The sequence below is a fragment of the Protomyctophum parallelum genome (assembly GCF_964188405.1).
Source record: "Protomyctophum parallelum genome assembly, chromosome: 18".
Taxonomy (NCBI): Eukaryota; Metazoa; Chordata; class Actinopteri; order Myctophiformes; family Myctophidae; genus Protomyctophum; species Protomyctophum parallelum.
The window spans coordinates 36,300,430-36,315,429 of NC_139716.1; the positions used below are offsets into that span (position 1 = coordinate 36,300,430).

General features: G+C 44.4%; 2 protein-coding genes across 6 annotated transcripts in view; one reads left to right on the forward strand and one right to left on the reverse strand.

Annotated features, from left to right (window-relative positions):
* The window catches only part of camk2d1 (calcium/calmodulin-dependent protein kinase (CaM kinase) II delta 1), a 100,193-nt gene that overhangs the window by 54,901 nt on the left and 30,292 nt on the right, over positions 1 to 15,000 (forward strand). For all 5 annotated transcript variants that reach the window (XM_083789637.1, XM_083789640.1, XM_083789639.1 and 2 more), the window contains exons 5-6: positions 7,714 to 7,779; positions 10,833 to 10,905. In XM_083789637.1, coding sequence (XP_083645763.1) covers positions 7,714 to 7,779; positions 10,833 to 10,905 — 139 coding nt within the window. The remainder of the gene's footprint in view (positions 1 to 7,713; positions 7,780 to 10,832; positions 10,906 to 15,000) is intronic.
* arsj (arylsulfatase family, member J) overlaps positions 7,148 to 15,000 on the reverse strand; it is a 168,847-nt gene continuing 160,994 nt past the window's right edge. The window contains exon 6 of the mRNA XM_083789636.1: positions 7,148 to 7,270. The gene's annotated coding sequence lies outside the window, so the exon portion shown is untranslated. The remainder of the gene's footprint in view (positions 7,271 to 15,000) is intronic.

Genomic DNA, 15,000 nt, shown 5'->3' on the forward strand with positions numbered 1-15,000 from the left:
CACAAGTTCACTACAATTATTTGAAAACGTTAGTTACTAGTTACTTTTGATTAAGATTTTAGTAGATCTGCCATTTTCAATAGATTTTGTACACATTTTGAACTTGTGAAATGAGACATTCTGCACTATGAATACTTTTACTTTTAGTACATTCTGCACTATGAATAATTTTACTTTTAGCACTTTAAGTACATTTTGATGCCGATACTTTTGTACTTTTACTCAAGTACATTTTCAATTCCGTACTTTCACTTGTTAAACGAAGTAGTTCTGAATTGCAGTATTGGCACTTTTACTTAAGTAAAACAATTGAGTACCTTTTTCCACCACTGGCTGTTTTTTAATTTGAATAGTGAGAGGAACCGTTGTTGCACATAATGTGTTTTCCACCCGACAGAGACAATTACCCCCAGACTTAGACCAGATCAGAACAGGCTGAACACACACAGACATCAAATGGGGCCTGTAAAAGAAAGTGCCCACTCCAGACCATGAATGCAGCTTTGGTGAAAGAAATGCAAATGTCCCCTCTCCCCATGGCCTACCCGAAGCCACCATTAAAAAATGATTGCTTTTTTCCAAAACATTGCTGCTTGAAAGCAGACATTTTATGTTTAAAGGTATATTCAGTGATTTCACTTAATTCAAATATCACTTATTTTTTTGTTTTGTTGTGATAATCCTCCCTACTATAGAGTGTGCTGGCCATATAAGGAGTTCCTCCCTGTCCCCAGTTAACCCCTGGGGGTCAAAAAACCTTAGGTTTCGTTTTTGACTCTCTATCCTGATTGGACGAAAGGCTGGGTCCCACAGCCAAAAACGAAACCTAAGGTCTTTTGAGTGAAATCACTGAATATACCTTTAAAGAATTGTCCACTCTGTGTAGAAATCCATAGCCGCATATCCAGTAAAGGCTTAATACCAAAGGTACCTCCACTCACCCTACCCCTGGGTCACTCACTCTACCCCATGGTCACTCACCCTACCCCTGGGTCACTCACCCTACCCCTGGGTCACTCACTCTACCCCTGGGTCACTCACTCTACCCCTGGGCCACTCACTACCCCTGGGTCACTCACTCTACCCCTGGGTCACTCACTCTACCCCTGGGTCACTCACTCTACCCCTGGGTCACTCACTCTACCCCTGGGCCACTCACTCTACCCCTGGGTCACTCACTACCCCTGGGTCACTCACTCTACCCCTGGGTCACTCACTCTACCCCTGGGTCACTCACTCTACCCCTGGGTCACTCACCCTACCCCTGGGTCACTCACTCTACCCCTGGGTCACTCACTCTACCCCTGGGTCACTCACTCTACCCCTGGGTCACTCACTCTACCCCTGGGTCACTCTCAGTCACAGATAATTTTCCCAGAAGGAATATTCCATAGTGGAATAGTGTCATAAGATCTGGGTTCCAAAAATAAACAAATCACCCTGGCAATTTTGTCAGGTAGGCTATGCGACTGTTGTTAATAATATTGGGTTTACAATTAGTTTAGTTAATTGTTGACCCTAGATTGGATTTCTTACTAGTGACAGATACCCGTAGCTTAATTTGGGGGTCATTGACATGAAAAAAAATTGAGAACGACTGTGGTAGACGATACATGAGAGCAATTACGACACGATTGACTAGATCAACTTTAATTAATTTCACCTCCAAGCTAAGAAAGTAATCAGTTCATTATGCAACTGAACATGGTGGCTAGAGGGCAGGCCCACCATGTCTGGAGGGTGTAGGTGTGCTAATGGATATAAATATTCTGTGACTACTTAAAAGGTAAGGGAATACGAAAACCAATAAGCTGGCAGTGGGTGAATTATTAATTCACAACTTACAAGCTCAGTTTGTGGATCTGGTTTTCACTATTACTTATGCATTTATTTATTGAAATTATTAGATTTTTTTGTTTTGTTTGTTTGAGAACCCCCTGGGTTAAACCACCCTTCAGATCAGACGGGATCGGAAAATTCTCTTCCAATAGGTTATTCTGATAGAGCTGTCATGCTGAATATGAGTGTCATATTATTGGGTCTATGTCATTGTAAACGCAATCACTGGCCTGCAACCGGTCCAGAACACTGATCAGGGACCATATTAGCCCTGTCCTGGTTTTAGTCGACTAAATCTATAGTTTATTGTGTCGACTAATGGCTGATTTTACACTCTGTCGCACTGCGACACGTTGTGAGCTTGTAGATTGGCTATTTTCAGAGCTGTAACTTCTACTGGATCTCTTCTCCACTAGTGCCTCCCTAACATTTTAGTGTAGTTTTTATTTGTTGACAAAAATGTCAGTACATCTATTCTAGTCATAGTTTCAGTCATCAGTTTTATAGTTTTTATTTAGTCTTCATTTAGTTTTCATCAGTGAAGAAGGGTTGGGAACCCCGAATGGATACATACTTTATTTGTCCATATATTGACATTTATTACCAAGTATTACCTAAGAATTGTCAATCTGCATGCTGTTGTGAGTACAGTATGTCGATTGGGGCAGCTATTTTCACAATTTGTATCTGTGGAACCGAGTCTTAACTAAATGTTTAATTTAATTTCAAGTGCTTGTCAGGGCGGAGATGGAGTCCCCAGTTCAAATAGGATTATTTAGCAAGGCCACGCCCTGAGAATTCGAGCACCACGCACCGTTCTAATGTGCTTGTTCGGGACCAATTTTGCTCTCTGCTGGCGTTGCTTTGCAAATGTTTTATGCTTCAATATGAAAGCCAAGGTTTTGTTAATGTAGTTAGATGATGTCATACTATTGAAATACATCTCACTTTGACCTGTTACAATGGGGAGTTGGAGCCACTGTCCCTCCACTGTGACCTGTAGACTTCATTTACTCTCCTCAATGTGTTTTCGTTGTTGTTGTTGTTGCCAGGCAGCCCCAGAGGACACCTAAAAGGCAATGGAAGTTCAAGTGATACAGACTGCACTCACCTACACACACACACACACACACACACACACACACACACACACACACACACACACACACACGGACACCCTCCACCTACACCTACACACACACACACACACACACACACACACACACACACACACACGGACACCCTCCACCTACACACACGCGGACACACGGACACAGACACCCTCCACCTACACACACACGGACACACTCCACCTACACACATGTGGACACACACGGACACACACGGACACCCTCCACCTACACACACGCGGACACACGGACACGGACACCCTCCACCTACACACACACGGACACACTCCACCTACACACATGTGGACACACACGGACACACACGGACACCCTCCACCTACACACACACGGACACCCTCCATGCAGCCAGTGCTCCAGTCATGGAGAACAAAACAATGAGCAGAAAACGAGCACGTAGCGGTGGATTGGAACTGGAACACTTGATGATAATGAAGGTGGTGATGAATGGTGCGCCGTTCTCTCTTCTGATTGGATAAAATTGGTATGCAGACCTGAAAGATCAGGCTACTATCGTCAATCATCATCCTCTTCTCTTCAACTGTGTATTCACCAGTGGTGGAAAGTAACTAAGTGCATTTACTTAAGTACTGTACTTGACCACACTAGTATTTCCAATCTTCAGTACTTCTACTCTGCTATATCTCATCTCAGAGGACAATATTTCAATTATATGAAAACTTTAGTTATAGTTACTTGGTAGATTTAGATTTTTTTTTGAAAACCTATCCATATCCATTTCGGCAAATTTGAAAATACTTGATCTACAGCTCGCAATGCATCGTGATGCGACACATTGTGAGCTTCGGCTACTTTCAAAAGTCTTTTCTAGATTTTAAAACTTTAAATGGGATCTTCTGTATAATGAGTACTTTTACTTTTGGTACTTAATAATTTGGGCACCCCCAGTTTGGGAACCAGTGATCTATGCCAGCGTATATACTGTTTGCACTGCATCTGCTCCACACTAGGCCGGCATCCCGCTCAAGTGCGTAAGCTTCATGGTAGATATGAGCTCACTGCATGGCGGGCCCACGCCCAAGTTCCCATCCAGCTGGGCTAAATATAGAACATGGTAAATATGAGATCATTGTGGGATCCTATCCAGCAGGGAAAGGAACTGTGACACAAAGCAGAAGCCCCTACATTCTCACACTCTTCTGTGTGTCTCCCTACACTCAGTGTCTTGTTTCACTCATTCTTAAACGCTCAAAACCCTATACTTTGTTGGCCAGAGTCTTCCAAGGGTCTATACCCAAAAATAGCAGATCTACAAGTGTACGACCAGCTCAGTGGCCTTGCGGTTAGAGTGTCCGCCCTGTGATTGGGAAGTCAGGGTTCGATTCCCTGGCCGAGTCATACCAAAGACTCTAAAAATGGGACCCGATGCCTCCCTAATTGGCACTCGGCATCAATGATTGTTTTGGGGGGTAAGTCCCTGCAACATATATAGCGTCATGTCCAGGGCAATCTTCCTCACAGCAGTGATTTCGTCCACTAAAACTATGTTTTGTTTCTATTGCTCGGTAACCATTTGACACTGTGTCAAACTGTGTTAATGTAGCAGTCAATATCTCCTTAACATAATATCCTTATGTTCAGTGCCGTCGCTACCTATACCCGCAATACGCATTGCACGTAGGGCAACATGCCAAGGGGGCCAAAAAGTGGGAAGCCGAACCTCAAAATAACAATTGTCTCCATGGCTCCGCTGCGTAATAACAAGCGGCCGTGTGTGAATCTTCACAAACAGCGAAAATAGCCGATCTGCATGAGGAATAGCAGCGCTCTCGTCGGGAGGGGGTCAGCACAAATACCCTACGAGTAGGGCAACCAAATGGTCAGCTACGTCCCTGTTTATGTTAAGCAGTGGTGGAAGGCAAGTAGATTTACTTAAGTACTCTAGTTGAGTCTAGTACAAATAAAGACAATGTCAATATATGGCCAAAGTACCTCAAAATTTACTCAAAAGTCAATTTTGAGGTACTTTGGCCATATATTGACATTGGCTTTATTTGAGTATTTCCAATTTCCAATACTTTTATTTCTACTCCACTAGATCTCAGATCAAAATAGTGTACTTTTACTCCATTATTATTTGAAAACATTAGTTATTAGTTGCTTTGTAGATTTTTATTATTATTACAAAACATACCTGTAACCACTTCAACTGTAACAGTATATTAAAAAAAATTGAAATCCTTTGAAAATAGCCAATCTACAAGCTCACAATGTGTCGTGATGCGAGACATTGTGAGCTTATAGATCTGCTATTTTCAAAGGATTAAAAAAAAAAAAGTTATACATTTGAAACTTGAAGCAGGACATTCTGCATAATGAGTATGTTGGTACTTTATGTGTGACAATGTTTCCGTACTTTTTTAATGCCTCACTTTTACATCTAACAGAGTATTCTTTTCCACCACATGATGTTAAGTACTCACTCCATGTGCATTTGGCAGCGTTCTCTCCCTTGACAGCTGGAAGGCAGATTGCTTCCAGTTTATGTTGCATGCTGAACCTTCTGAAGGAGTTGTGATATACTCTCTCGCCGGCTGAGTGCTTTTATTTGGTACTTTATACCTCGATGCCAAAACTATTGTACCCATTCTGACCTGAGATCAGATTCATACGAGGTTTCCACTGGACACACACTGGTCTGATTGACCCATTCTGACCTGAGATCAGATTCTAAAAAATGTCAGTCGTTCTTCGATTTTTCTAAAATAGTAGACCTACAAGCTCGTAGCGCGCCACTCGGTGGCGCGCTATGAGCTTGTAGATTTGCTATTTTTCAATAGCTAAAGCATAACATGATGCCAACACCAAAATGGGTGCCCGGTCAGAATGGGTTAAGTAACATTTTGAACATAGGACTTGACAGCAGGGGTCTTCCAAGTTTTTTGACCCCTTAGCTGATAGAGAGATGAAGCAGGGGACCCCCCCCCCACCACATGTTGTATAATTGTCATAGTTGGCTTCATACGCTTGTTTGACATCACTATACTACTACTATCATTGTGTAGTGTGTTAGAAGGCACTTTGTTGTAGCGTGGCGTTAGAAGGCACTTTGTACTGTAGAGTCGGCCTCAGGTCTACCTACAGTACTATAGGGGCCCCGGCCCACACACACACACATCATCATTGGAAAATGGCCTAATAAGATTGCTGAGCTCTATTCAATCATCAGATTGAGTCAGCCAGCATGTGGCCGCCGGGAAGGTCGTCGCGCTGCGATATGAAAACTCGTCAAAAGGTCAGACCCCCATAATAACCAGGCTTGGATATCCTCGTTGTCGGGCAGAAACCTTTTTAAAATTGACGCCCTGCTAACTGCAGCGTCGCACAAAAGCATCAGAAGTAGCATACGTGTTTAGAGCTTGTAGATCTGCTACTTTTGAATTTGAATCAGTTTTGGACATATGAGGTTTCCACCCGACAGAGGCCATATACTGTATGTATATGCGGTAGGGCTTAAGTGGTTAAGGGAATGTTTATTTGTTTTATAAATTGAACCCTGGCAGTAACAGTAACTTGCGTTTGAGACCAAACTCCTCCTGTATACTATACTGTACATTCTGTGTAGAAATCGTTCCATCCATACACTCTTAGAGTTGCGGAGTTCCTTTGAAAAAGAAAATCACTGGAAATGAGCAAACCAGTTGGCATGCTCTTCTCTTACGCTATGGCCCACAGTCCAAACATATACGTAGCTGCTCTGTGAGTGATTATCTTCTCATTATGCCTGCTGTCCCCGTGCCCCCCCCCCCCCCCCCCCCCCCCGAATCCCCCCTTGAAATAGTACTTGTGAGGGAAAACCTGGAAAACCCCCATCCCTGTGAATCAGCCAGTGTTTGGAGAGAGAGGGAGTAGCGATGCTATCTTGGTGAAATGTATCACAGCGCCGTGGTGATTTCATCACGCAGGCATGCGCTGAATAAATTTGTTTTGCACACAACTGGGTGGAAGTGGCTTCACTCTTCATGGAGTGTAAATTGTGTAGCAATGAATGAGACACATTGATTAGAAAGCACACTGTGTCCTCGTGCTTTCTATCCCGTTTATTTTTCTCCCCCCTTTTTTTTTTTTTTTTACACATGCACACAACAAAATATACAGCTTTATGGGTCCGTTCTTAACCCATTCTGACCTGAGATCAGATTCTAAAAATGTCTTCTACATCCTGACAGTTTTCTGAAAAAGCTATGTTTCTATGTCAGTCGTTCTTTGATTTTTCAAAAATAGCAGACCTACAAGTTCTTAGCGCGCCACTCGGTGGCGCGCTAAGAGCTTGTAGATCTGCTATTTTTCAATAGCTGAAGCATAACATAATGCTAACACCAAAAGGGGTGCCCGCCCCCAAAATGGGTTAAACGACTACTTTCAACCCACTTTCAACCCATATTCAAATAGTCACTGTCGGGCAGAAACCCCTGATCTCCATTTTCGAACCTTAATTTTTTCCGTACATTAACGGGCCTACTTGATCATACTACAGTGTCACGCAAAAGATCTGGCCCGGGCCGGCCTAGCGGTCCGGGCACCTATAAGGCTGGTAATCCTGGCGGCGTTCAAGTCTCAATCCCGACGAGAATGGAAAAGTTATTTTCAGGGGTGACCTGAGACAAAAAATGTTTGAGAACCACCGGTTTATACTGTCTGTCTGTCTGTCTGTCTGTCTGTCTGTCTGTCTGTCTGTCTGTCTGTCTGTCTGTCTGTCTTTCAGAGTGACGGGTGGGGAACTGTTCGAGGACATCGTTGCTAGAGAGTACTACAGTGAAGCTGACGCCAGGTCAGTATGTAATGTGTGTGTGTGTGTGTGTGTGTGTGTGTGTGTGTGTGTGTGTGTACAACAATTGTGCAACAATAGGGGGTCTCTCCAGCTCTTTCATAAACAGAAACTACAATTCCAGGTGGGTTTCAAATTGTATTGTACCAGTTCCAGTTTCGCCTGCTAATTTATTTGAGCCATCACTTCCAATTTCACTATCCTTGGATGCGATGCGGTATATCCCAACCTGGAAATGTGCTTAAAGACCTACAGAGACAGGGAGACCCTCCATTACTGAACAGACATTAAAGTCGCGACGACTACTGTCAGAATATAGAGCTTTTTAACTCTTACTTTAACAAAAGAAAACTTGTACACTTGAGTTGTAACATATTATGTACAAATTGTCACTTACAGCGCATACTTAACGCACATTAGAGCTGACGGGAACACTATAGGATGACTCACTCACTCTCACACATGCAGTAGTATGTTTGGATATTCTCTCTCTTTCTCTTTCTCTCTCTCTCTCTCTCTCTCTCTCTCTCTCTCTCTCTCTCTCTCTCTCTTCTCTCTCTCTCTCTCTCTCTCTCTCTCTCTCTCTCTCCCTCCCCCGCCCCAGAATGGAAGTCAGCTATAGTTTGTGCATACATTTTTCATTCATCATCAGTGTATACATTCACGTATAGTTCTATTACTAGCTGTAACGGAGTGCTTACAGTACATGCCGTGTATAGTCTCTCCCCACGTGTGTGTGTGTGTGTGTGTGTGTGTGTGTGTGTGTGTGTGTGTGTCTGAATTAGCACATGACGACTTGGTTTAAGATGTTGGTCCACTGATGACGAGTCTTGACTTTCATACATCTAGTTTTCAACAGGTGGTCCGTGGACCACTGGTGGTCCATGAAGGTGTTGCATGTGGTTCCTGACCATGCATTTAGTAATGTAGGAAAGTGAAGATTTCATATTTGAATTTTTGAATATTTTATTGTATTGACCACAAGTTGAGAAACAATGCAGTAAATGATCTGGTGACAAATGATGACGCGTCGATGTTGTCAGTTACTGGGAAGTCGGATGTCAAGAACTTCCACAGAAAAGTGAGTTAGATTCTCAAGGGAAACCATACCGGATTGCCTGGTTGAGTCACCATCATAAGGAAATGTGCCCATAATCAATCGTAAGTATGTCTGCTTACTCATAGAATATGTTACAATGAACAGCAACATGAGTTTAATATGGAAGGTTAATTTATTTCCCCCACACCACAACCATATCCCCCCTCCCAACACAACAATGGTCCCCAGGTTGATTCTCAGGCAGGGTGGTGCTCCCCAGGTTGATTCTCAGGCAGGGTGGTGGTCCCCAGGTTGATTCTCAGGCAGGGTGGTGGTCCCCAGGTTGATTCTCAGGCAGGGTGGTGCTCCCCAGGTTGATTCTCAGGCAGGGTGGTGGTCCCCAGGTTGATTCTCAGGCAGGGTGGTGGTCCCCAGGTTGATTCTCAGGCAGGGTGGTGCTCCCCAGGTTCATTCTCAGTCAGGGTGGTGGTCCCCAGGTTGATTCTCAGTCAGGGTGTTGCTCCCCAGGTTGATTCTCAGTCAGGGTGGTGGTCCCCAGGTTGATTCTCAGGCAGGGTGGTGGTCCCCAGGTTGATTCTCAGGCAGGGTGGTGGTCCCCAGGTTGATTCTCAGGCAGGGTGGTGGTCCCCAGGTTGATTCTCAGGCAGGGTGGTGGTCCCCAGGTTGATTCTCAGGCAGGGTGGTGGTCCCCAGGTTGATTCTCAGGCAGGGTGGTGGTCCCCAGGTTCATAATCAGTTGAAAACCCCTGAACTAGAGAATTGTGTCACCAGTCTCAACTAGACTGTCTGGTACTGTAGATAATTTTGATTACTTTGTTTTCTATCTTTTGTTTCAACGACACCAGTTTGATGCCGCGGACAATTCAAAGCTAAGAGTGTACAAATGGAACCAAATGGACCCTTACTGGTCCAGTTGGTTCCATTTGTACACACTGAGTTACAGACCCTTATGGCAGTGATTTGCAAACCTTTTCATTTCATGGACCCCCAGTTTACCATGCATTATGCCACGTGCCCTCATAACTCTGACAGTGTACAAATGGAACCAAATGGATCCGTAAGGGTCCATTTGTACATTGTCAGCGTTGACAACCATTTAGCTGGGGACCCCCTGGAGCCCACTGAAGGACCCCTTGTGGTCCCCGGACCCCACTTTGAGAACCACTGCCTTATGGGAGTGTACACAACTATCAGTCAATTATCTGGGGACCCCATGGAACCCCATCAAGGACCCCACATTGAAAACAAGTCATTCCGATACAATAACATGAATACGATAAGATTAAATGAATGTGGATTCTGCTTTTGGGTTTAGAGTTGGTGCTATTTGAGGAACCCCCCCCCCCCCCCGAATTAAAGGTGTGTGTGTGTGTGTGTGTGTGTGTGTGTGTGTGTGTGTGTGTGTGTGTGTGTGTGTGTGTGTGTGTGTGTGTGTGTGTGTGTGTGTGTGTGTGTGTGTGTGTGTGTGTGTGTGTGTGTGTGTGTGTGTGTGTGTGTGTGTGTGTGTGCGCGCGCGAAGCTCTTTCCTCTGTCATCTGGGCAGGGTTCTCTCTTTATTGTTGCCTGTGTTTGGTCTGGTTGCTGTGTATATTACGGATGCAACGGTTCTCTGTTTAATATGACCATCATATTATATCACCATTGATGGCGCAATATGCACTTTGTTGCTGCCGAATTGGCACTGCGTCATGTCCTGTGTGTCGTCACCGTAGAAATCCCCTCTCTTCAAGTATATCCAATAGCTCGCCAAAAATAGCCGCTATACAAGCATTGCGACATGTTGCAAGCTTCTAGATCGTCATATTTTTGGCGAGTTATAGCCACAGTTATAACCTAACCTTTACATGTATTAATTATTTTTTCATATCAAACCATGAGCTAAGTGAACCGTTGCATCCCTAGTGTTTGTATGTATATGTAAATATAAATATATCTGTTTATGTTCATCTGTTCCTCTTCCTCTCCTTGGTGTGTTTTCTTCTCTGCTCCTCCACAGTCACTGCATACAACAGATTCTAGAAAGTGTAAATCATTGTCACGTAAATGGCATAGTTCACAGGGACCTGAAGGTTAGTAAAGAACGATGCCAAAATCAAACAAAAACCCAATACCCGATTAAAGCACAGGCCTGCAGCACGCTGTCCTGCTCCCTCCACCGCCTGACCAATCAACCAATTAACCAATCACTGATCAACAACTCACACACACACACACACACAACCAGCGACTCCCCCAACCGGTCCTAACCCGCAGCCCGCCCTCCTGAAGCGTACATTCGCCCATTGTTAAAATGTGCAGTACGTGATTTCCCTTGGTTAAAATGAGTAAGCTCTATATCGACAAATCCATGGAGGGGTGCCCTGTGGCGCAGCCATATCTGAGGTGTACCATTAAGCGCAGCTTGACACACTCTGCATTGATTGCCTACACCTGGCCTGTAGCGGGGCACCACTCCATGGATTTGTCTGATAGTAATCATTGCTGTTGTGGTGTGTGTTCAGTAACATGCGTCACTCATCCTGTCTATCCAGAGCTTAGTAAAAAAGAATATAATGTTTTAGGTTGGGATACCATTTTGACACAATCAGGAGAGAGAACTCATACAGTATAAAAGTATTAAAGGATAAAAGATAAACATGTGAAAGTGGAAATGATACCACAAAGAGATGAGCAAACTAATTTGAAACTGGGAAAGCTATAAAAATTTAAGATGATAAATGGGTATGCTCTGACTCTCTCCTGATTGGATGAAATTGGCAAACCACCTAAAAGAAAAAGAGATATATTTTCTGTTTAAGAGCTTGAGCGACGGGGAGACCCCTGTTACTGAACAAGCTCTATACCAATGATTACTACTGTATCACATTATAGAGATTTACAAAAAATATATGTTTTAACCCCCCAAAAACATCACTTGCACTACCTTCAAAGTTGGCACGTGACTGGGGCGATGTGTCCGGTTGGCCGGTTGGGTAGAGGTAGAGATGGTTGTGGCGTGGTGCCAGGACGGGGGAAGCCTCTCTTCCCCCTGCACGCCAGGCAGGACACCCGCCCGCCCGCCCAGCAGCATGTAGCATCTTCTCCCCAAATCCACGCGCTGAAAGATGGCCGTCGCAGAGCTCCGGACCCCAGGGGGAGAGAGAGGAGGAGGAGGAGGAGGAGGCTATAGGACAAGGAGGGTGGGGGAGGGCGTCTAGTGCAGCGGTTCCCAAACTTCTTAGCTCAAGAAGCGAGAGAGAAATGTTTTTGCCGGGAACCCAAACTATAGTTACAATAGCAGATCTACAAGCTCACAACGCAATCTATTTGAACTACTGAAATAAATAAATAAAATAAATGAATGGAAGTCAAGGAAAGGGGGATATTTACTCGCCACCCACTGTTTGGGAACCAGTGGCGTAGAGAGCAACTGCACCTCCACGTCCTCTATAGCGTCTCTCCACACGCTCCCTGGGGTCACAGGGTCACGCTCAGCGGCCAGCCGCTAACACCACTTCTGTTTTGAGACTCGGAGAGATAAGACGGAGGCTATAGTCAGGTGGGGGTTTGTGTGTGTGATGGTTTATTTTGGACGGTGGCGGCACAGAAAACTCACCCGTCATTACCATCATCTGCTGAAGTGTGTGTGTGTGTGTGTGTGTGTGTGTGTGTGTGTGTGTGTGTGTGTGTGTGTGTGTGTGTGTGTGTGTGTGTGTGTCATTACCATCGTTAATGGAATAGGATGGAAGTGGCCTGTACCTTGATTCTAGCTTAGAAGAAACCGTTATGACCAAAGTAATTACATACCAGCCGCTCTGCTTCCAACAAGCAGAAAAACGTCTTGGCGCAATTCTGTGCAATCTCGGTAGCCGCCAAATTTAGCGAAGACGCTGTTACTGTTCAAGATGTGCTGATTGCATTCTGTACAGCACCTTGTAAATATTTGTGTCCTTGTTTTGTATCTCTTATGTGGACATAAATAAATGTGACAGCTTCTAACCGAGGCTAAGTCATTGGATTTTATTTTTATTTTCGTTTTATCATGTCATATGAAAGCAGAGAATCATAGCTTCAAATGGACATATTGGTTGTTCAGTTTGACCCACCAGTTTAGGAGATATGGCCTATAGAGTGATGTCTTGCAGAAAACAGCGAGTTGAGAAAACAGGCCTGAAAGGTTCACTTCTGTGGACGTTAACATTACAGCATTTATTTCATATTTACATGTCGATTTCAGCGCTGACATTTATTTCAGACATGCTCTAGTATGTGAAGAGTCTGCCTGTGCTATTAACTCATTTTGGATTAAAAATAAAAATAAGAATCAGTTTTTCTCCTCTCCTGAACAGTTAGTCTTGCCGCCATGACTGTCTCTGTAGCAAAAAGAGTCACAAATGATTAAAGTGTGTGTGCGTGTGTGTGTGTGTGTGTGTGTGTGTGTGTGTGTGTGTGTGTGTGGGGGGGGGGGGGGTGGGCTGAGGGTTGCGAAACAAAAACACAAAAGTGTCTGTCCGCCCTGTCAAGCTCTCCTAGTCTCAACACTGCAAGCAGACAGTGTGTGGTAGCTCGTCACTCACTAACCACCGCCCCCTGCTGTTTGCATGCAGTCATTGCATTCAGCAGATCCTCGAGGCCGTGCTCCATTGCCACCAGATGGGCGTGGTCCACCGTGACCTCAAGGTGAGTACACAGACAGACACACACACACACACACACACACACACACTGGGACCCGCTCTAAAAAACACCAGTGTTAAGGCTAACTTTCCGAGAGGGTCCAAATGGAACTTTGATCATTTAGATCAGTTTGGGAACCTGATTTAGATCATTATTATGGTCGGGCCCCAAACTATTTGTTTCGGGGGGGGGGGGGGTAAGTCGTCGTCTCTGTTGCTAGGCGACGCTGGGCTAGGCTGTGGTCTGTCATTAAAATGGTTCCTGTTCTTCCACGTTGGCTACACCAAACCAATAGGCTGCAAGAACCACGAGTGTGATTGGATGGATCCAGATTCCATATTTGTACCCTCTCTCGGCCAGTTAAATTTACACTGACTGTGGACAGTCCAAAAAGGCACAGACCCCCAACTCCTTGTTCTTCCTCACCTGTCCCCCCCCCCGTCGTCGTCGTCGTCGTCTTCCTCCTCAGACCACCTCCCTTGACCTTGACGAGACCACCCCTCTTACCAGACTCTGACTTGTGTGTGTGTGTGTGTGTGTGTGTGTGTGTTTCGGCCCACCGGTTCAGAACCGCTGGGCTATAGGACCATGTCTGCTATGTACAGTACAAGCTCCAAACACGTTTCACATGGCAATTTGGTTGCATTTGCACACTCCTCTGAGTCACAACAGTTACCATAGGGATGGTGTGGCGCCTGCAGTCCTCGCAAGCAGAGGTGGAAAGAGTACTCGCGTTTGTTTACTTAAGTAAAAGTATCAATACTGCAATATATAAATACTCTGTTAGTACAAACAAAGTACAAATTCAAAATGAACTAACTTACATAATTGCAAAGGTATTGGTGTCAAAATGTGTTAATAATCAAAATCTACAAAGTAACTAAAGAGTAAAAGTACAATATTTAGATTTGAGATGTAATGGAGTAGAAGTAAAAAGTATCTCAATATTTTAATGTACTGACTGTAGTTACTTTCCACCACTGCTCCTATAATAATCACAAATATAAATGCACGTCATGCGTCATTTAACACAGCCTCGTTGTCATGATGGTTTCTGAAACCACACCTGAGTCAAATGAACACCCTGTTGCACGGGAAGTCAGTGAGTGGTAATGCGTATACATTAACCCAAAGTAAAAAGTACTCATTATGCAGAATGTCTTTCAAAAATCTGTCAAAAATGTTTTGTAACGACTCAAATCTGCAAAGTAAAATTTCAAATCATTGGTAGCGGAGTAAAAAAAAGTGCAATGATATTGAAATACGTATTGAAATACTCAAGGAAAGTAAATGTCCAGCAATTGAATATACAGCCGATAAGTATAGTACTTAGTTACTTTCCTCCTCTTGAGCCAGACTCTGAGTCAAATTTCCCCCCCCCCCCCCCCCCCCCCCCTCCCCCCTGTCATCCGGGAGTATTGGACATGGTGGCTTCGCTCAGGAAGCGTAGAAACCTGCATCCTGCCTCTCCTCGTTGCGCTCGTGTCTCTCTGCGACGTTGGTCAACA